General features: G+C 44.2%; 1 protein-coding gene across 1 annotated transcript in view; it reads right to left on the bottom strand.

The window, feature by feature from the left end:
- Positions 1-5,012: 5,012 nt before the first annotated feature.
- Positions 5,013-23,182, bottom strand: part of LOC136632356 (V-set and immunoglobulin domain-containing protein 10-like 2) — a 119,514-nt gene continuing 101,344 nt past the window's right edge. The window contains exons 4-7 of the mRNA XM_066607164.1: positions 19,806-19,894; positions 15,768-15,797; positions 9,103-9,167; positions 5,013-9,008 (exon numbers count right to left, since the gene is read on the bottom strand). Coding sequence (XP_066463261.1) covers positions 9,108-9,167; positions 15,768-15,797; positions 19,806-19,894 — 179 coding nt within the window. The 3' untranslated portion in view covers positions 5,013-9,008; positions 9,103-9,107. The remainder of the gene's footprint in view (positions 9,009-9,102; positions 9,168-15,767; positions 15,798-19,805; positions 19,895-23,182) is intronic.

The following is a 23,182-nucleotide window of genomic DNA, read 5'->3' on the forward strand; positions in this document are numbered from 1 at the left end:
CTATGGGGAATACATGTGCCCACACAGTATTCATTCTGCCTAGGTGTCACATAGCTCAATCGGCACCACAAGGGGAAAGCCATCTGCACTCTGCCCCCTACCCAAGTCAGTCAGTGTCTTTGTGCCAGACAGGTGAAACACCGCGATGGGAACTAAGTGGGCACCAACAGCATAGGTAGGTCCTAGGAAACCCAAGACATGAACAATAAATAAATCAGAGCAGCCAAACAAGGCAGACTTGCACCGCGCCGACGACATAGGCCTCAGGCCACAGTTTCAGCAATCGTAGGCATGAAGCGGACTTCGATGCTAGTTCATTTGCGACGGGCTCATTAAATCAGTTAGCTTTCCTTTCACCGCTCCAATGACTGGATTAGCAGGAAAAAGCTCCACAGCCCCAACCTGGCGTACTTGCACTTCCCCCGGGACATAGGCCTCAGCCCACACCCTCAGCAAACACGGGCATGAAGCGGACTTCGATGCTAGTTCATCTGCGACGGGCTCAGTAAATCAGTTACCTTTCCTTTCCCCGCTCCAATGACTGGATTAGCCAGGAAAAAGCTCCACAGCCCCAACCTGGTGCAGTTGCAGTTCCCCCCGGACATAGGCCTCGGCCAACAGCTTCAGCAATCGTAAGCAGAAAGCGGACTTTCACTGCACCCAGGACATAGGCCTCTGCACAAACCCTCAGCAATCGCGGGCCTACAGCGGACTCCAATGCTAGCGTAGCTGTGCACGTCTCATTAGTGCTGTATCGCTCCTCTTGTTTGTCCCAATGCAGTGCCCTGGATAGCTGCGGTAACATCAGATAAAATACAGGTTGGCTTCGGCCCACACTGCATGCCCGAATCAGACTGGGTTTTTTTAATTAATAGTCGCAGGCAGGTACAACTCCGCTCTGGGAAGTCTGTGTGGACCCACAGCATGGGTGGGTCCTAGGAAGCCACCGACGGTACATAAATAAATCCCATTGCAATCCCCCGGACAGCTGAGCTAACATCAGATAAAATACAGGTGGGCTTCGGCCAACACTGCATGCCCTAGTCCTACAAACAGGCCTAGCTGTACAATAGTGATGGACTACAACTCCCATCAGACAACCTGTAAAATGCACACGGTCACAGGTAGCCCTAAGAAGGACCGTTGGGGTTCTTGTACACAGGATCCTACACTAAAACTTTCCCTATAGCGGCACCAGCACTGTCCCTGATCTCTCCCAGTGTGTGACTGTGGCGAGCCGCGGGCGGCCCCACTTTAAATACTCGGGTTTCACTTGATCTCGCCAGCCACTTACTGCAGGGGGGTGGGATAGGGCTGAAACGTCACACGAGGAAGTTGTAATGCCTTCCCTGCATTTCTATTGGCCAGAAAATGGCGCAAAACTTTCAGGGAAGGAAATGGAATTGACTCGAACATCGCGTGGTGCTCGCCTCGAGTAGCGAGCATCTCGAGTACCCTAATACTCGACCGAGCATCAAGCTCGGATGAGTACGCTCGCTCATCTCTAGTTCTGAGAGATGAGTAAATATAGATTTGGAGTTTGGCCACTAGATGGTGCTGTGGTTCATTTAGCTGCATGCAGGTATACTCCAATGGAGCCAAATGTGGTGTGGGTGTCTTGTGAGGACAATCCTAGTCCCTCTGGTGGGCTTTAGCTCTGATTCCCACTTCAGTAGAGCTGAGGTGGGGGTCCCATGCCAACTTCCACACCTGAGTTTCAAAGCAGGTGTGTTAGGAGCTGGTTGCAAGTTCCCCCTGCTTCTTCACCAACACTACCTGCAGGCAGTGTTATATGTTGTGGCAGGGGATGCAGCTGAAGCAGGGGCGTAACTATAGAGGGTGCAGGGGATGCGGTTGCACCCTGGCCCAGGAGCCTTAGGGGGCCCATAAGGCCTCTCTTCTCCATATACGGAGCCCAATACTATGAAGAAAGCATTATAGTTGGGGGCCCTGTTACAGGTTTTGCATTGGGGCCCAGAAGCTTCAAGTTATGCCTCTGTGCAGCATGGTTTAGGTATGGGTACGGGTACAGATACAGATAGAGGGGGGGCCCCAGCTCACCTTTTGCATCAGGGCCCCTGAGCCTTTAGTTACGCCCCTTTGGGGATGCAGGGATTCTATCACAGCCAGCCATGGCAGAGAATCGCGGAGCTTCTCCCATGGATTTCAATCGGGCCAGCCCTATTGAAAACAATGGGCGGAGAGGCGGGAGCACACAGAAAAATAGAACATGCCACGATTTGCCTCTCGCATTGCATCGCATTGCGGTGCCATGAAGGAAAAAATTAGCGCAGGAGTATGACACTATTCAAAAGAATGGGGTTCATATCTGTGTAAGATTTGTGTGTCTCGCAACGCACAAATCTTGCATGATTTTAACGCCATGTGAAGCCGGCCTTGCTGTGCATAAATTTGGCCAATTTAAACATGAAGGTACATAAATGGGGAATTGGAGAAAGTGATTATGCTTTGGCCAGTAATTTATAGAATGGCTACATGAACTGTAAACCGAGGGACATCCATGAAAAATACAAAAAAACTGAATAAATAAGATCTTGCCAATATTCTATTTCTCAAGCTCCTTCGCAGTGAGATTACTTTTCTTGTGTAATTTGTGAAATGAGGCAAACTCTATTGCACATTTGTTGGTTTAGCTACTTATGATTATGGTATTGTTATACTCCCAGGATATTCGGTGCAACTGATTGAGTCATATTGTGTCATCTATCTGGACAGTAATAGTTTCAGTAAGTGTAACCATTCTGTTTCCTCATGAATACACTTCTGCAAATGGTGAACCAACACAAACAGTACTTGTTAGAGGCCGCAGTGCATTTGTTCCAGTCATCATTGCAGGACCCTGTTAGTGGTGGACTGACAGATCTGGGCTCTAAAGCATTAAAGGCCATGGCTCCTTACAACACGTAGGCTGCTATCATATACAGCACTAGACCTAGGTTAATATAATAAACAGAGCTTATCAATTAAAGGGGAAATCCATATGCCCTAATAGTATATATGGACAATGGTTGTATAAGACAACTCCTTAAAAATTTTAAAGTGTGCCCTAACGGACCAAGGAACCAATTAGCTCATGGCCCTCATAAACTATGGAGACCATTGGGGGGCAAAATTTGTTTTCACTTAAATGCATATATTTTGGGCTGACAATCATGTTGCATTAGGGTTTAATTTAAAAATTGCATTGTTTATCTTCTGCAACTTGTATGTATCACTGTATATAGAAATTGCAGTCCAAATCCCCTTTTACATGGGATGAATACTAAAGTGTTCAACAATGATCCCAGCAATGATTGGTCCTGTGCTTTTACACAGGATTATCATCGCTCCTGTGAATGGAGGCGGAGCCGGGCAGAGATCCTTGTGGCCCACCTTTATTTACAGTAAACAGGCAGTTGTTCATAGATGCATGACTGCCTGTTTAAACTGAGCAATGCAGCGGCAGACCAACAATGATTTTATAGTCTACAGGAAAGAACCGATCATCGATAAGATTAGTCTTTTACTAGATACATTCACATGGCACAGTTATCGTGCAAACTGCTCAATCTAACGAGTGATATGCACACTAGAATCCTAGACAAGAAATTGTATTTCCTAACTCTGTCATATGCTTCGAAGCCCAGTTTCTTAGATATTGTAGGAAAGTAGCCCCCAAACCCGACACCTTAGGGTCAGGTGGTGGATTAAACTCCTCCATCATCAAGGGAAAGAAGGGATCAACCTTATGTCTGGCCACCTATTCTAGGTCTTTATAACAACAGTCATAATCTCCTGCTAACTGTAGGCAAGCTCCCCATGGGTTGTTCCTCAGGATCTGGCATTTTATTAGTGATACTAATAATATCTTGGGGTTTTGTTGACCACAATGGTGACAAACCCAATAGGAGCCACTAGTGGGGTATAGGGCGGGGGTGCATTTTTAGATATTGTCTTTCTCATTTTGTACTTACTGATACCATCATTTTCAATTCTTTCTTCTATCTTTCCTTTAGCAACCAGACGGGCACATCTGTCCCAGCCTTCAGCTGCCTTCAGGAGTTTAGCATCTTTATAACTGCCTTTATATTCTATCATTGCATTTGACCACAGACAGTTACTAAGGGTCCCAAGTCTGGTGTCTTGTTTCATGATAGACATCAAAGCCTTGCTTCTTTAGCTATCTCTTCACCTTCCCTAATCCTTACTATGTTTTTGGTCATTATCCATTCTGACTCATCCGAGGTGGCTTTCCACCATCCGTTACCCATGTTTCCTTGGTAATCTATACAGGTTTTTAATAACCTTTTTCCTCCTTTGTAGAGGCGAGGGTAACCCCGTCTGGCAAGAGGTTTTATCACAAGTCAGACACATGTCCTATAGACAACATACAGTACAGGTGTCCCCGTTGCGTGACCCTAAAATCTCAGGATTCACAGTGCAGGACCCACCTAAATCATATATAGGTGTTCCCGCTGCGTGACCCTTAAAACTCAGGTTTCACAGGCCAGGACCCACCTAAACCATTGGTCCCTCGTCAGGGATCCGGAACATGTTACCAGTAGATTAGGGAACTTTAGATCATAGAATATTCACACTAGGACAATTATCCAACCTATTGATACTATTATGGCCTTCAAACACACTGGGTTACACATTCATTCAAACCTAGACAACGAGACAGCTTATTTGTCAGGGTTCTTTGTAAACCACTCAATGTAAGTGAGCGCACCTACCCAACTTTGAGCAGACAGAAGCACCGAGACACAATGAGGGATAATAATGGTTTCTTAGTAGCCGGCTTTGTCCTGATTATGAGTCTGCGCTGTCTGTCCATTCAAGAGTAAGTTGGATCAGAGGTTCTGGTCACTCGGGCCCTGTTCCAGGCGCCAAGCTGTTATCGGACCACACCAATACCGATCTGATTACCTTGGTGTCGGGTGCCAAAGTGGTAGATATGGAAACCCATGATGAGAAGATTGCTAGCGGTATCTATGAATAACGCAAAGCACTTTCGTGTTATAGCAAGATGCTCTTCTCATGAGAACCCACAGAGAATTCTGTTTAATTGAAGACATTGCCAGTTTTTATACAGAAATAAAGAAGGCGTTATCATACAAAGGTTACTATTACAAAGGTTACAAAGATTACTGATCATAAGTCTTATTGACATCTACAAAACAGTCTCAAACCTCTTAAGGTTCATCTAGACAAGTAAATATCTGCAGTCAGGGTGTTGTATTCTCATTATACTCTATTTCTGTTGACTAACTAGGTCTTTATATTAACATAATTTAGTATTGCTATTTTTCCTATTGACTTCTCTTTTGATCCTTGATTCTGGCACTACAAAGCATAGCTTTAGTCCTCTATATAAGGCCCAATAGTCCAATCCGATAAGAAATACATACACTTATTGCATTCTGAAACGTAACAGTTTATGTGCTTTGACACTATTTAGTTGCACCTCCAAGTAGTATAGTATAATCCTACTTGTAAATACTGCTGTCTTCCTGTGCCAGGATGAGCTGTACTTGGACACCAGATGATAGTAGTTCTATTTTATAATGACTGTACCCATTGTGCACTGTGCAGGACCCCTAAGAAGCTTCTGTTCTCATTGCCCTGTGTTCATGAGGCCTTAGGCTAAACACCAGTGAAATTAGTTGTCTTCATTTTACTGATGTTTTGCTTCAGATGTGACTACTGTATGCTCCAATGATAATGATATGGCAATGTAATGTAGTTGCATGCAAATGTGAGACATCTAATATAACTTCTTTGAGCCTGGCATGGTAGGCGTTCCCTACTTAAAGCCCCACTGTTTAAAGGTGCTATTCATACAGCTGTTATTTTAGCAATGATTCCACATTGAAATCCACTTCTGTATCCTCATCCTTTTTGCATCTCATTGAGTTCAATGTGCATCTGTGCTTTAGTTCATAAGGTGTACATTTTTCCACGCCTGGATTTGAAATCTGCACTGCAGAAAAAAAAGACATGCCCATTCTTGATGTGGATTCCTTGTGGAATATTTGTTGGGAAAGCAACATGCTCATTAGCCCTATTAAATAGGACCAATCCATATGTAGTTAAGTGACAAAAATCCAAGACTCAACCTCGGATTAAGATTAATTTATTAATTACATACTGTATGAACGAGGCCTTATAGTATGTGGGTGTCATAAAAGGTGGGTATCCTGCTCAGGCCCCCTCTCTATTAGACAGATTTGAAAAGTGCTGTATAAAAGCAGATCTCATTCTGGCAGACATGAGCCATCCTTGTAGGACAAAGACAGCAATTCATTTGAATAACTGCTATATAGTACTACATTTCTCCATAGGATAAATTGAAAATATATAATCTCTGCTACATTTGCGTCTCACACACCATACCCAGCTCTGCTACATGCATGTCATACACACGCACAGCTCTGCTATATGTGCATGTCCCACATAGCACACAGCTCTGCTACATGCACACATCCCACACACCCTACACAGCTCTGCTATATGCACGTGTCACACACACCGTACACAGCTGTGCTACATATGCGTGTCACACACACACAGCTCTGTTACATGCGTATCACACACACACAGCTCTGTTACATGCATGTGTCACACACACACCACACACAGTTCTGCTACATGTGCACGTCTCACACACCCCACAGCTCTGGTACATGCGCATCAAACAAACCGCACAAAGCTCTGCTGCATGTGCATTGCACACAGCTCTTCTACATATGCATGTCACACACACCACACACAGCTCTGCTACATGAACGTGTCACACACACCACACAGCTCTGCTACATATGCATGTCACACACATACAACTCTGCTATAATAATAATAATAATAATCTTTATTTGTATAGCGCCAACATATTCCGCAGCGCTTAGTCACACACAGCACACAGCTCTACTACATACGTGTGTCACACACACCACACACAGTCACACACAGCACACAGCTCTACTACATACATGTGTCACACACACCACACACAGCTCTGCTACATGCACATGTCACACACACAACACACAGCTCTGCTACATGTGTGTGCCACACACACCACACAAAGCTCTGCTACATAATGGCGCACACATCACACACACATAGCTCTGCTACATGCGCATGTCATACACACACAGCTCTGCTACATGCGTGTGTCGTACACACCATACACAGCTAATGTATATTAGGATGGTGCAACCTGTATGAAAGCCGATAAAGCAGCTGCAGCCCCTCCTGACAGAACGGACAAGCCAACCTCTGAAACTTCAGAATTATGCAAGGAAAAAAGGAGGTAATAAGGCGCTGCTGCCCAGGAAAATCCAGTCCAGGAATGCAGAAGAAAACTTTGTTGGAGTTACAGGTTTCTGCACTGGATCGGCACTTTCTTCAGACCACTTACCAAGCAGGTGAATGACAATACATGTAAAGTTCCCAAAGTACGCAAGGTTTACTGGGCATATGACATCATTAAGCCCAAACTGCTATATCAGTTCATACAACAAGAATAAAAGTAAAGACAAGTGCAATTACAAGAATAAAAAAGGGATTGGAATCAGATAAGAATTTCAGAGACTAGACAAAGACATAATGGTTTCATGCAAAAACGATACATATAAAAATATGAATTAATTAATACTGAAACTAATATAAGAAAAGTCGATATTAAAAAATAACATAAAAAATCAGCATATATAATAAAACAAAAATATGTATGTTAATAAGCAGTATTCTGCACGATAAACAATACTTCATATAATAATTAAAGATTTTTATAATCAGAGATGTATTTAATACAATAAAAAGAAAACTTGTGTTAGCCAGTAGAGCAAAATGTGATTGTTCTGAGTAAGAGAAACGAAGTAATCTTCTATCTTTTAATGCCTAACAAAAAAACCATGATGTTATAGCAAGCTTTCAAACCAACTTAGGGTTCTTCTTCAAGCTTAATGGAACACGCACACTAATTAATTTGCACTTAAAACAATACCAGAGCAGGATAAGTAGAGCAGTAGATACTTAATTGGTCCACTGGTAAGGATGTGAAAGTTCTTTGGTCTCTAAATTATTGTTAGGGGGTCACCAGGACTGTGTGTTATCCCTGCTATAGATTTCTCATATTCTCCAATGATGCATGAATCCACTTGCAATGCTCATTCCTGTGTTGAGAGTCAAAGATGGTTATAAACTTGTATTCCAAAATTCTTTGAGTAGCTTTCATAGAGTCATAGAACGGTCGAGTTGGAAGGAACCTCCAGGGTCATCGGGTCCAACCCCCTGTTCAGTGCGGGATTCACTAAATCATCCCAGACAGATATTTGTCCAGCCTTTGTTTGAACACTTCCATTGAAGGAAAACTCACCACCTCCTGTGATGTTCTATATTGTGTCTGGGGCTAGAAAAATGCTCAGCAACAGGTAATTCAGTCGTTCTTTCTTTAATTGTGTGGCGGTGAGACCTCATCCTCACTTTAAGCTTTTGTTCTGTTTCTCCGACATTCACTGCACAGTATCAGGTACACAACATTGGATGTGGAAGATGTGAATGTCCCAGAGATCTTATAGTCCTGTTGTGTGTTGGGGATTTGTATCCTGTCCACGGTCCATACATTTGGGCAGGTCTTGCAGCTCCTTACATTACAGGGATAGGTTGCTTTTTGTGTGTCAGAGGGCAATGCACTCCTGATTAAAATGTTCCTCAAATTTGGAGGTTGCTTTTTACATAGCAGGGTAGGATCCAGAAATAGGATTTTCAAATGGTCATCCTTGTGTAGGGTATGATAGAGTTTCTTTGCGGTTTTCCTTAATACCTCTAGCTGTGAATTGTAGGTCACTAGTGGGTGCATAATCTTTTTCTTCCTTCTCTGTGTATTGGAGTAGTTGATTTCTGGGCTGACCTACAATCTAGATGTTTTCAATTATTTTCTACTTTTGGTCTACAGGGTTGGACATATCAATCAGCAAATTAAGACCAAGCTCTACAGAAACCTGGGGAGAAATAATACATAGTCTATGTAAAATATTATACAAAATGTAGAGTAATATTAGTCCTGATGATCTTTGAGACTCAACAAGTTCTCACCACTTTTATTTCCTGAAGGTGGTAACCAGGGTGTGGTATTGTGCATCATCCTTGAACATTAATTGCTGCATTAGAAATATAAAAATATGTTATTATTATAGTTTCTCAATTATACAGAGAAGAATCAAACTCAAATAATCAAATGATATCACTGATCTTGGAAAATGAACAAGGGCAATTGGAGTAACAAAGCCAGTTCCATACCTTAACCCCTGTTACCATCTACCTTCCTGTCGCCTGTTTCAACAGGGAGTCATTAATCTATGAACAACTGCATATTTACTGTGAATGGAGGTGGCTGGCCAGAAGAAATCTCTGGCGTGCTCTACATCCACTCAGTGGGAAATAATGGCTCCCGGTGAAAGAGTCTGCCAGTCATCCTGTGTAAAAGTACTATTAAAGGGGTTGTCCCGCGCCGAAACGGGTTGTTTTTTTTTCAACCCCCCCCCCCCCCCCCGTTCGGCGCGAGACAACCCCGATGCAGGGGTTAAAAAAGAACACCGGACAGCGCTTACCTGAATCCCCGCGCTCCGGTGACTTCTTACTTACCTGCTGAAGATGGCCGCCGGCATCTTCTCCCTCGGTGGACCGCAGGGCTTCTGTGCGGTCCATTGCCGATTCCAGCCTCCTGATTGGCTGGAATCGGCACGTGACGGGGCGGAGCTACACGGAGCCCCATTGCGAAAAGGAGAAGACCCGGACTGCGCAAGCGCGTCTAATTTGGCCATTAGACGGCGAAAATTAGACGGCAACCATGGAGACGAGGACGCCAGCAACGGAACAGGTAAGTGAATAACTTTTGATAACTTCTGTATGGCTCATAATTAATGCACAATGTACATTACAAAGTGCATTAATATGGCTATACAGAAGTGTGTAGACCCACTTGCTTTCGCGGGACAACCCCTTTAACTCCTTTACAACACATTTACATACCGTGGGTTCAGAGTTTATATGGAGTGGAATCAGAAGCAGATTCCGCTCCAGTAAAATGCAGGTGCCACTGTAAATGCTACTGTCAATTCTGACAGCGGCATTTAAATCTCCCAATCAGTTTTGTGGGATCCCAAATGGGCCCCACACAATGAGATTGTGAGGTGCCATTCGGCTACCATGGCAAACTGGGACCTCATGTAGAACCTCAGCGCTGCAATGAAGGAGATGGTGTGAAGGGAATAATTGCCAAATTAAAAAGACGGGTCCTTTTACCCTCAAAATAAACAGCCTTATTCCAAATTATTTGTATCATGTGCACCATAAGGGCTTCTGCACACTTGCGTTTTTCTTGTGCGTTTTTTTCACGCGATATCGCTGTGTTTTTTTATGCGATTGTCAATGGGACTTTCTAATGTTAAAAACACATCGCACAAAAATTGCAACGCACGAATTTGCAATGCGTTTTTAACATTAGAAAGTCCCATTGACAATCGCATGAAAAAAAAACGCAGTGATATCGCGTGAAAAAAACACGCAAGAAAAACGCAAGTGTGCAGAAGCCCTAACTGGTTTTCTAGCCCTTTTTCAAAAGACTGCCCTCTAGGGCTATATAACAATTAAAGGTCCCGTAATTACGAGAATGCTTTGGTAAAAAGAAGTACAGATATGTCTCAACTTGCATAATATTACTAATATTATGATTTAAAATTAAAAGGATGTGAGATTAGCGCTCCAATAAGGGGTGGAGGAAATGGCAGAATGTGGAGGAAAAGAGAGGAGTAAGGTAGAACTCACCCCAGACGTATCCGGACCCTAAGAAGAGGTCACGGTTCGTCTAATGATCCTGAATAGCAGATAAGGTCAAATGTTGCTCCAAATTACTGGCCCAGAGGACATCCCAAGGACAAGGAGAGCATCACAAGGTGGCTCTAGGCAAAAAATTACCAGAGGCAGCAAACAGCAATATAACAAACAGAAAAAAACCTTGGTGCTCCAGTATATTTGGGCAGATAGATAATAGGTGGAAGGCTGACTTACTTCGTAGGGGTGTCAGTGATGTTGACACCCCTAAAATCCTGGTCGGCGTGTAGAGAGTAAATTCTTGGGTTCTCAGAAGGCAATGTTTATTGGAACATGTATACAACACGTTTCGGCTATGCAATAGCCTTTATCAAGCATAAAATGACAAGTACAATAAGCATATTTATATATATATATGACAATAAGAAAGAGAGTACCTTAAGGTGTGGGATCTGCATCTGTGTCAGAGCAAGCAGGGTTGTGAAGGTCCACCCCTTCCGGGTTACAGATTCAATCATGTGGAATGGGTCAGGGAGGGGGGGGGGGGGAAGAAAGGAGGACATATGGTTTACAAAATGATAATAAATCTGTATCAGCAATATCCATGCCACCAGGTCCTACACTTGCTTCCGTTTTACACCATGATCACATCATAGCTTCATTATACAACACAGCGTTCCCCTGCTATTCAACAGGTGGAACACCCATATAACACCCCTGAGCAAACATTTATTATCATTTTGTAAACCATATGTCCTCCTTTCTTTCTCCCCCCCACTCCTCCCTGACCCATTCCACATGATTGAATCTGTAACCCGGAAGGGGTGGACCTTCACAACCCTGCTTGCTCTGACACAGATGCAGATCCCACACCTTAAGGTACTCTCTTTCTTATTGTCATATATATAAATATGCTTATTGTACTTGTCATTTTATGCTTGATAAAGGCTATTGCATAGCCGAAACGCGTTGTATACATGTTCCAATAAACATTGCCTTCTGAGAACCCAAGAATTTACTCTCTACACACCTACCAGGATTTTAGGGGTGTCAACATCACTGACACCCCTACGAAGTAAGTCAGCCTTCCACCTATTATCTATCTGCCCAAATATACTGGAGCACCAAGGTTTTTTTCTGTTTGTTATAATGATTTAAAATTAGGAAGTGCTAATCCTCTCGAAATCAAAATAAAGTTTCAATGATTTTAATTTAATTTTTTGTCTTTTTCCCCACTTTATGATATCTCTTATTATGGAATCAAAAGTGGAAAAATTGAAATAGGGATAAGTGAGTTGTGAAAGTATAAAGAAATTGAGGAACGGATGCCATTTTTATTAAAGGGGTTATCCAGTCATTATATGATTTTGTAATGACAGGTACACATAGGTTAAAATAACAAAATCAGTGGTACTTACCTGTCCTCAGCCGTGGTCATCCAACATTGCAGGACCACCGTTTTCCCGGTGTTTGTTGTGGAATGGAAACCACCTAACGACTGCAGTCAGTCAGGGGCCACAGCGACCAGATGCTGCTCTCCTGGCATATCTGCTCACAGCATCTTATTGGCTGCTTGGCTGCAGCGGTCAGGTGGTTTCCGTTCCGCAACGAATACTGGGACAACAGCGGGGCAGCAACGCTGGATCGCCGGGGTTGAGAACAGGGGAGTATCGCAGGTTTTGTAATTTTAACGTGTACCTATGTTTGAAAAATTAGATAGTAACCAGTCAAAAGTTGCTCTTACAAGATATAGGTAGTTGTCTCCTTAGTTTCACTTTGTCCCTAAATTTCTTAATAAGTGGAATAATATTCAGTCTTGCATATTTTGACAAAATCACTTTAATGTGCTTTAAGGTCAAACCATCTTTTGCCAGAAGTTTATCTATATACTTGTCTGCTGGAAAAATAACAGATTTTTTTCAGTTTAATTTTTATACTAAAATATGTACCAAATAATTATTTTTTTTCTTTACCAAGAAAGTAGTCAGCTTAACTTTAAAGTAGCAGAATATCCCCAGCATATACTGTAACTGTTTAGTTCTTGATTTTCTTGTATATTTATAACTGTATTTTTATGTTCAAACACTGCAAATCTGAAGCCCTCTATTTGAGCGATTACAAATAGCTAAAGCCACAGACTTCATCATCAAAGGAAATTACAATGGAGACTGTGGCAGCCTTGCCTAATGCCACTTTGTAAGCTGAAAATACAAGAGGTATAGCTGTTGAATAAACTTAGTAACATGCTTTCAACATAATAGTATTGTGCAAGAAATAAACCAAGAACCACAAAGAGACCATTTTATAAAGGAGGGATATGCTATAGTAAAAATTATGCGGTAAAACTGCACCAAAATTCACACATTATTTTGTTGCGAATTTAAAAACACAGCATATTTGTCAGAACTCAAACCCAGGAGCTCCTGTGTTCCAGGTGGCAGCTCTATCTGTTGAGCTATCCAGTCTGTTGGAAAATTCCTTATTCCTGCTCCTGTTTCTTTGATTAGTTCTACTCTGCTTTCTGATTAGATACCCTATATAACCTAGCCTAGCACCTCCCATCCTTGCATGATTATTGAGCTCCCAACCAGTAGTCAAGCTCTACCACCTGCCTGCTACTCCACACTATGAACTGATATCTACCTGTTAGATCTCTGGCCTTCCTCTGACTCTGCTACCTAGCTGCTCCTTTGTGCTGCAACTGATACCTACCTGCTACTGACTTCTGGCCCTCCTCTGGCTACGCTACCTGCCTGCTACTTTGTACTTCATATAAAGCCTACCATTACTGACCTCTGGCTTTACTGACCACGCTATCCGTCTACCTGTGTTACAACAAGAGGCTCTGAACCCAAAACAAATCATTACAATATTGCAGATTTGAAAATCCGCAATGTGACTCAAATCCACAGAAGTTTTTTTGCGCTGCTAATGAAAATAGTTAGTTAAAACCCCACTCACTAACATTGTACTGTTCTTAGATGCGGAATTTCGGTGCGCATTCCACAACTGGTACACAGTGTGTGAAACCTGCCATATAGTTCCACTGGATGCTGTGAAAATCTTTGACCACATCGAGTGAGACCACAGCCTGTTTCATTTGTAGTATTTTATACTTTAATTAGAAATTAACTGTGAAATTGGTTGATATAAAGCTGTATTTGCGGGATCTTTTTTCGGTTTGAAAGCGCATCTAGCTTTTCAGACAACATATGCTCATTTAATAGCCTATGTGTGTCTCATCAATTTAGACGTACACTTTCATAATTTTATTTTCTTTTATAACTTAAAGGGGTTCTAACATGAAAAAAAAAAAAATTTACTTACCTTGCCTGGCCAGGCGATCATTAGTGATGTCTCCTCCATCTTGTATCTTCCTTTGCAGATTCTGGAAGCAGAGCTGGAGCAGTCAAAATGGCCTCTTCGGGCTCTGCTCCATCAGTCATCCACTCCCCAGGTCACTGGACGGGCCGCACGTCACAAGCAGTGCTTGCTGTGGGCGGCCCGTCCGTCCTGGCTGAACTCTCTGTTCTGCGTGTGCACAGTGGAGAGGCGGCCCGTCCTGACTCCTGTCAGAGGGCACCTGTCTTCTGCGCATGCGCGGATTCCCGGAGGGGGGCGACTCGTCGGAGGAAGAAGAGCCTGCTGGGAGATGACCTCCGGAGGACAACAGCAACAGAAGACAAGGTAAGTATTAGGTTTTTATGCTTTAGCAGCCAAAAATCGGGGGTTCCCTGTGTCCATTAGGCAAACCAGGGAACAATGGCTGCTAAAGCATAAAAACCTTATTTGTGTCAGAACCCCTTTAAAATCAAGGCTGGAGTGCAGCCCCTCTGCAAACCACTGCTTGTTGTCAGGTATTTTGTTTCCATAGCAAATGGCACATTTATTTATTATCTAGGAGGAGGAGCTGTCTTCACAAGATCTGCTTTCCTGCACTCACTTCTCCCAGATCTGCAGTCAGTGTATGCAATGTATAGAATTTAGAGTGTCAGTATTCTAACTTGGAAACTCTTGTATCCCAAGAGATAGCCCTGGCAAATAAGATATTGATTTTAGCTAGGCAGCTCTTGCTAACTCATTGCCCTAGTCCTTAGCATTTTAGAATCCTTTCTTTGTTTTGGTTTGCCCGGCCCTTCCACTTACTCCTTACAACATTATTGTATTTAGCTTTAGTTTAGTTCTTAACTTCTTTTGCTGCATTTCAAATGGACAAATCTTATACTGCAGATATCTTTGTACTGAACTCTGCTTGTGCTGATTGGTGACAGCATGTGGACTATGTATCTCGATTCCAGAATGTTACATAGAGTAGAACTGGAGCATTTCAATAAATGGGTTGTGTGGTTTAGGGTTGGGCTTGAGTTAAAATACAAAAATAAAGCAGACTCACCCGTATTCACTCCCTTAGGGCACAGCCAACAGGCTCCTGGTGTCCTATTCCCATCCTCCACTGCTGGAAGTCAGGTGACAGCTGTGGCTAGTGTCATGGCCTAAACTCCCGCATTATGGTGCCCAAGATGTGAGCACCGATGACAGGAGTTCAGTAGGTGATGTTGTAGCTTCTGATTGGCCGCAGCTGTCACCTGACTCCTAGCAGACAGTCGGCTGTGCTGCACAAGGCCCTGACACCATTGACACCAGACATACAACAACAGAGTCATGACACCAGCAGGTTGCCTGGAGCTGAAGACGACCCAACCTGACATGGAGGAGTTACTGTAGTAAATGGGGCCTGTGTAGTCTCAGCTATTGAAAACTACACAGGTCCAAGTCTCTACAGTAACGCTGCTACGAACCTTGTATGGGGCCTGAATGCAACAGAGACCACTATGATCCCTATAGTGACACCACTGTGAGTGGATTTTCTTGACACAGCTGTGATTTAATCTGAAAATCTTGCAAGTTACAAAAGTAGAAGAATTTACCTCATAATTTGATTCTGGAATTGTCGATGTCTTCATTTCGAAAGAAGAAAAGAAGAACTGCGTTAATTTGACTGCACTGAATTATTTCCTATCTAATATCAGTAATGTTGGTAAATGGATATTATGGCTAGGAAACCTTAAAGAGACATTAAAATCCATGCACCTGTGTGATCATCATGTCAACTGGTCCAGGTAAACATTGGATCTTTCCATTCATTGACTTGGTCCTCTGATGATGGTGTGCAACATTTTTGTGGTAAAATTTACGATCACGCTCCAAATATGAAGAGTAGTGAGAAATGCAAGTGAAGTCTCCAAAGGAGACGTAGTTTAAAATGCACCAGGTTTTTTAAGAGATGTGAATTTTTTGGCAAATTTAGTGCTAACCACTTTACCTTCTTTAGTTTTGGCCCTTTTATATGGAACGACTGTCAGGCACAGATGCACCCGAAAGTTATCTCAGCAATGATCATTCCTTTGCTTTTACACAGGAGCAATCATCACTCACTCAGTGAATGGAGGAGCAGGCTAGGGATCATTCCAGCCCGCCATTCTCCATTCACAATACACAGGCACTGTATGCCTACATGATCCAAACGATATATGAATTATAGTTTGTCAGTCAGATCGTGTAGGCACTTAGACTGAATGATTATCGTTTTGATTCCCGCAATTCAGTGACAATCAGTGTAAGGGCTCCCACCTACTGGCGTTTTTTTCTCCACTGCGATGCGATTCTAAAGTTAAAGTCTCGCATCGCAGTGCGAGAAAAACGCCACAGATACCCCAAAATCGCTGGGATATCGCTGCGACATTCCAGTCTTTTCAATGGGGCCAGCGGCAGCAGCGCTAGCCCCATTGAAAAGATATGGAGAAAGCCGCAGACTTCTGCCACAGCTGTGACAGGAGTGTCCTTCATCCCCGCGGGGACAGCGGGGATGAAGGAATCCTCTGTCACAGCTGTGGCAGAAGTCCGCGGCATGCTATCCCATTGAAAGCAGTGGTTTCTGACAAGCCCCGCAGAATGATTATCGGAGAAGGGCTTGAAATATAAGCCCTTCCCCGATAATCATCAAAAAGTGGTTAAAAAAATAATAAAAAAAGTTACTCACCTCTCCTGCTGTCAGCCGCATCCTCCGGCTGGCTCCCCGGCACTTCTGTCCAGCACTTTCAGCAGCCGGGGATTTAAAAATCCCCGCCTACTGAAAGGGCTGTGCAGATTGGCTGAGGGCTCAGTCAAAAGCAGCTACTGCTTAGCTATTGGCTGAGTGCTCAGCCAATGACAGATAGCTATTCATGAATGAATAGCTAAGAGCTAAGATATTGCTATTCATGAATGAATAGCTATCTGCCATTGGCTGAGCGCTCAGCCAATAGCTAAGCACTATTATGAAAGAAATTCCTGCCACAGCTGTCACAGCTGTGGCAGAAGTCCGCGGCACTCTTCCTATGCTTTCAATGGGGCTAGCGCTGCTGTCGCTAGCCCCATTGAAAGCACTTGCGATATGCCGGTTCTATACTGGCCTCTTTCTTGCGCTGCGATGAGAGATTTTCCTCGTGCTCTCGCAGCGCAAGAAAGAAAATATCGCCAGTGGGTGGGAGCCCTAAGGGCTCCTGCACACTTGCGTTTTTCTTGCGCGGTTTTTCACACAATTTCGCTGCGTTTTTTTTAAAACGCGATTGTCAATGGGACTTTCTAATGTTAAAAACGCATCACAGAAAAATTGAAAGGACCAACTTGCGATGCGTTTTTAACATTAAAAGGTCCCATTGACAATCGCGTAAAAGAAAACAGCGATATCGCGTAAAAAAAACACGCAAGAAAAACGCAAGTGTGCAGAAGCCCTAAAAGAGCCCTTAGACTAACATGAAAACACCTAGTAAATATGTCCCAATCCCATTTTTTCCAATCCCTGACATTATTTGAAGACTACTTTTGTCAATCACATCAACGATGTTACTGGTGCCAACTAGAGATGAGCGAACGTACTCGTCCGAGCTTGATGCTCGGGCGAATATTAGGGTGTTCGGGATGCTCGTTACTCTTAACGAGCACCACGCGGTGTTTGGGTTACTTTCACTTTCCTCTGTGAGACGTTAGCGCGCTTTTCTGGCCAATTGAAAGACAGGGAAGGCATTACAACTTCCCCCTGCAACGTTCAAGCCCTATACCACCCCCTGCTGTGAGTGGCTGGGGAGATTAGGTGTCACCCGAGTATTGTAATCTGCCCCTCCCGCGGCTCGCTACGGATGCATTCTGACATTAGTTCAGGGAAAGTGCTATCGTGTTGGAGCTGCTATAGGGAGAGTGTTAGGTGTATTGTAGGCTTCAAGAACCCCAACGGTCCTTCTAAAGGCCATAAATCTTCTCTATATGCGCTCAATGGGGCCGGCAGCAGCAGCGCCGACCCCATTGAGAACATATAGAAGACAAATCCTTCTTTTCTGCCACAGCTGTAACAGCTGTGACAGAGGAGAACGATGTTTGCCCATTGAATTCAATGGAACCAGCAATACAGCAGGTTCCACTGAATGCAATGGGCTGCCGGCGATCGCAGGATGAATGGTCGGGAAGGGGTTAAATATATAACCCCTTCCCTGCAATTCATCCAGAAATGTGTTACACTAAAAATATATACCGGCGTATAAGGCGACGGGGCGTATTAGACGACCCCCCAACTGTCACCTTATACGCCGGCAATACAGTGGAGCAAAGAATAAAAAGCATTACTCACTTCTTCAGACGATCTGCGGCGCTCCTGCAGACTGTCACTCCTTCCTGGTGTTTGTAGGCTCTTGCTCCCTCCTGGTCCACGGCAGACTATAGCTTTCTCTACGAAAGGCTTTAAATCCACGCCTCCAGAAACACACGTGCCTTCAGCCAATCACAGCCAATGACAGTGATGTCATTGAATTGCTGTGATTGGCTGTGTTTCTGGAGGCGGGGATTTCAAGCCTTTCGTAGAGAAAGCTTTAGTCTGCCGTGGACCAGGAGCGAGCAAGAGCCTGCAAACACCAGGAGGGAGTGACAGTCTGCAGGAGCGGCGCAGATCATCTGAAGAAGTAAGTAATGCTTTTTATTTTTTGCTCCACTGTATTGCCGGCGTATAAGGTGACAGTTGGGGGGTCGTCTTATACGCCCCGTCGCCTTATACGCCGGTATATATTTTTAGTGTAACACATTTCTGGATGAATTGCAGGGAAGGGGTTATATATTTAACCCCTTCCCGACCATTCATCCTGCGATCGCCGGCAGCCCATTGCATTCAGTGGAACCTGCTGTATTGCTGGCTCATTTGAATTCAATGGGCAAACATCGTTCTTCTCTGCTACAGCTGTTACAGCTGTGCCAGAGGAGAACGATCTTTACGCTGACAGTGCGGGGGGGGGGGCACTCTTGCCGCTATTGTGGCTTAATAGTGGGACCTGGGAACTTGAGATGCAGCCCAACATGTAGCCCCTCGCCTGCCCTATCCGTTGCTGTGTCGTTGCCATCACTTTCTTGAATTGCCCAGATTTTCACACATGAAAACCTTAGCGAGCATCGGCGAAATACAAAAATGCTCCAGTCGCCCATTGACTTCAATGGGGTTCGTTACTCGAAACGAACCCTCGAGCATTGCGAAAATTTCGTGCCGAGTAACGAGCACCCAAGCATTTTGGTGTTCGCTCATCTCTAGTGCCAACCATGATGATGTACATGAACAACATTGTGTGAATTACCTCCCGCTGATGATGTACATGTATGTAATTGATATCATTTTTTTACAGAGTGGTAAAAATTTAATTTGCAGGCTTAAAAAAATGTAAGAAAAAACAGAATATGGGTCTCATTTAATAAAACTGTCCATGTTGTCTATAGCAACCAGAGCTCAGCTATCATTTCTTAAAAAGTGAATGCTGCTCTGTGATTGGTTGCTGTGGGACACATACTGACAAATTTGGCCCATTATCCGGTTGTTCACTAAACATTTGTTTTAATTAACAGCTCAATGTGGTTCGATCAATAACTAGAAGTCCAGATGAGTGTGCACCTACCTCTGTTCTTGGAAGGGTCCTCCCATGTTGTAGTTGCAGTGGCGGAGGACTACCACTTGTATTTACATATACAGTACTTTGAGGAGTTTCTGGAAAAATATTAATTTGATTATATATACAGTATATAGGATGTAACTGACCTGTGTTTTTATCTGTATACATTGCATGGCCACTTTATTGCAGACACCTGCCCTTCCCTGTGTGCAAATTAGACATGTGACTGGAGTGCATCATAAAATCAAGTGTGTAAGTGTCCCATAGATCAATTTCAGTGTGAATTCACATTAGAATTGGAAAATAAAGCAAAATGATGGTCATCAGTGCTAGACTATCCAAGCCAGTATTTCAAGAACAGACAACCTTGTGGGGTTTTCTCATGAAGTGTTGTCAAGAGTAAAGGAAAAACAGCCAGTGAAAGGGGATCCTGTGGATGCAAACAACTTGTTAATAGACGGAGTCAGAGGAAGAAGTCAAGAATCATTCTGACAGTTTGTGCACAAACAACCCAACTGCAGCTAAATACAATGCTGGTGCTCCAACTAATGATTCCAAATACACAACTCATCTTTCCTTAGCACAAGTAGGCTATATCAGCAGATAACTAGTTTGAGTGCCATTCACTGGCGTACATATAGGGGGTGCTGGGGGTGCGGTTGCGACCCGGCCCCTGAGCCCCTGGGGGCCCACAGGGCTTACTTTCCGACACTGACTGACTGCACTTACTTTCACTATGGTCTCTGCGCAGGCAGGCAGCCTCTCCTGCACATCGGCGCTTCCTCCCAGGACCTCCGCTCAGACCCCTCCCCATTCTGGTTCTCCAGCACAGAGATCATCAGAGGGGAGGAGTCTGAGCGGAGGTCCTGGGAGGAAGCGCCGATGTGCAGGAGAGGCTGCCTGCCTGCGCAGAGACCATAGTGAAAGTAAGTGCAGTCAGTGAGAGGGAACGTCCTCGGTATGATTAAGAGGGGGGAGGGGTGTTCTGTGTGTGATGGTGAGTGGGGGAAACGAGGGGTGTTCTATGTGATGGGGAGTGGGGGGGACGAGGGGTGTTCTGTGTGATGGGGAGTGGGGGTGAGTGAGGGGGGTTCTGTGTGATGGGGAGTGGGGGTGAGTGAGCGGGGTTCTGTGTGTGATGGGGAGTGGGGGTGAGTGAGGGGGGTTCTGTGTGTGATGGGGAGTGGGGGTGAGTGAGGGGTGTTCTGTGTGATGGGGAGTGGGGGGGAACGAGGGGTGTTCTGTGTGATGGGGAGTGGGGGTGAGTGAGGGGGGTGCTGTGTGATGGGGAGTGGGGGGGACGAGGGGTGTTCTGTGTGATGGGGAGTGGGGGTGAGTGAGGGGGGTTCTGTGTGATGGGGAGTGGGGGTGAGTGAGGGGGGTTCTGTGTGATGGGGAGTGGGGGTGAGTGAGGGGGGTTCTGTGTGATGGGGAGTGGGGGTGAGTGAGGGGGGTTCTGTGTGTGATGGGGAGTGGGGGTGAGTGAGGGGTGTTCTGTGTGATGGGGAGTGGGGGGGATGAGGGGTGTTCTGTGTGATGGGGAGTGGGGGTGAGTGAGGGGGGTTCTGTGTGATGGGGAGTGGGGGTGAGTGAGGGGGGTTCTGTGTGATGGGGAGTGGGGGTGAGTGAGGGGGGTTCTGCGAGCCGGCACCTGACTTCACTATTAGAGGTATGCTAGAACTGAGCCGCTGTATTGGTGACTAAGGGCTCAATGCCAATGCCACAGCCGTAAGCCTACAACACTGTGGGAGACCACTAGCATCTCACACATTTCCCAGCCGTGCATGCTGCCGGCAGGGACATCATGTGGCACTGCACATGCACAGGGGGATTCTTTTTTTAATTCCCTACTCTGTTTAGAGTGACAATGCGTATGGAAACAATGTAATGTGTATGGGCAGTGTATCATACAAGTGTACAGGGCTCACGTTACGTGGTATGCAGAGAAAGAGAGCATGCTGGGATTACCACGTGTGCATAATACGTGGTGAAAACCTGGTCGTGGACATGAGCCCTAACATGTTATAAAAGTTAGCTCATGCTGTCTCCAATGTATGTGTGCCTGTATTATGTATGTGTATGTATAATTATTTTTTTCTTTCTTGGGGAAGCAAAGCGTGCCTTGAGGCTTGTGTTCTGGATGTTTTAAAAATCTAAAACCCCGGATTACTAATGATCCATTGATGGGTCATTAAAAAAAAACAGTAATGTAGCTAAAAGTGATATACAAGGAGTAGCTGTGAAAAGGAGTGGTGGGTGGACGGGTCTGGAAGGTGGCCCCAAGCTAAACTTTTGCACCCGGGCCCATGAGCCTCTAGCTACGCCCCTGGTGCCATTGCTGTCTAAGAGTCACAGAAGAAGCACGACTCCAGCAGGCATAAAAGCTAAAAAAGGAACATTGAGCAATGGAAGATGAATCCAGATTTCCGTTGTTGGTGGGAGGGTCAGAATTTGGGGTAAGAAGCATGAATGAACCCTTCTTATCAGGTTCAACAGTCTAGGCTGGTGTAAATGTAAGAATGGTGTGAAGAAAGTCTTTCTTGGCACACCTTGGGTCATCTGATACCTGTGGATGGATGACAGAATGGATTTCTGCTATTCTGAGGACCAAGAGAGGTCCAACACACTGCTAGATGGGGGTCTCTTTTTAGTGGCCTTTTAGTGTACCTTATTACAGAAAATTACCTCTTTCTCCAATGATCAGACTCCAGACTGAACCTCCGATGCAGATGTAAACATAGGCTTTGCTTAGCTCATGGAATCAAAGGACAAAAAGAGGCAACAAGTGCTCAGGAAACAACTCGGGGAAATCCACAATAAAATCTATTGTAAGAGTAATCTATCTACAACCTCAATTCCACAAAAGTTGGGTTGTTGTGTAAAATGCAAATTTGAAGAAAAAAAATAAAATGCAATGCTTTTGAAGTCTCATATAACCATATTGTATTGACAATAGAACATAGAACACATAGATGTAGGGTCAATTTTCTACTTAATCACAGGACTGTGTATAAAAAGAGCATGTTGGAGAGACAGAGTGTCTCAGAAGCAAAGATGGTCAGAGGTTCACCAATCTGGGAAAAACTCCACCTAAAAATTATGGAACATTCAGAAGAATGTTCCTCAACAGAAAATTACAAAGATTTTGAATATCCCACCATCTACAGTACATAATATCAAAGGATTCAGAGAATCTGGAAAAATTTACGTGCACAGAAGGACAAGGCAGACAGTCAATATTGGATGCTCGAGATCTACAGGCCCTCAGGCATCACTGCATTAAAAACAAGCATGATTCTGTAATGTTAATCACTTAGGAATACTTCCGGAAATCCCTTTCTCACAGTTCGACGTACAATTCAGAAATGCAAGTTAAAGCTATA

The sequence above is a fragment of the Eleutherodactylus coqui genome, chromosome 6 (assembly GCF_035609145.1).
Source record: "Eleutherodactylus coqui strain aEleCoq1 chromosome 6, aEleCoq1.hap1, whole genome shotgun sequence".
In the NCBI taxonomy this organism is placed as follows: Eukaryota; Metazoa; Chordata; class Amphibia; order Anura; family Eleutherodactylidae; genus Eleutherodactylus; species Eleutherodactylus coqui.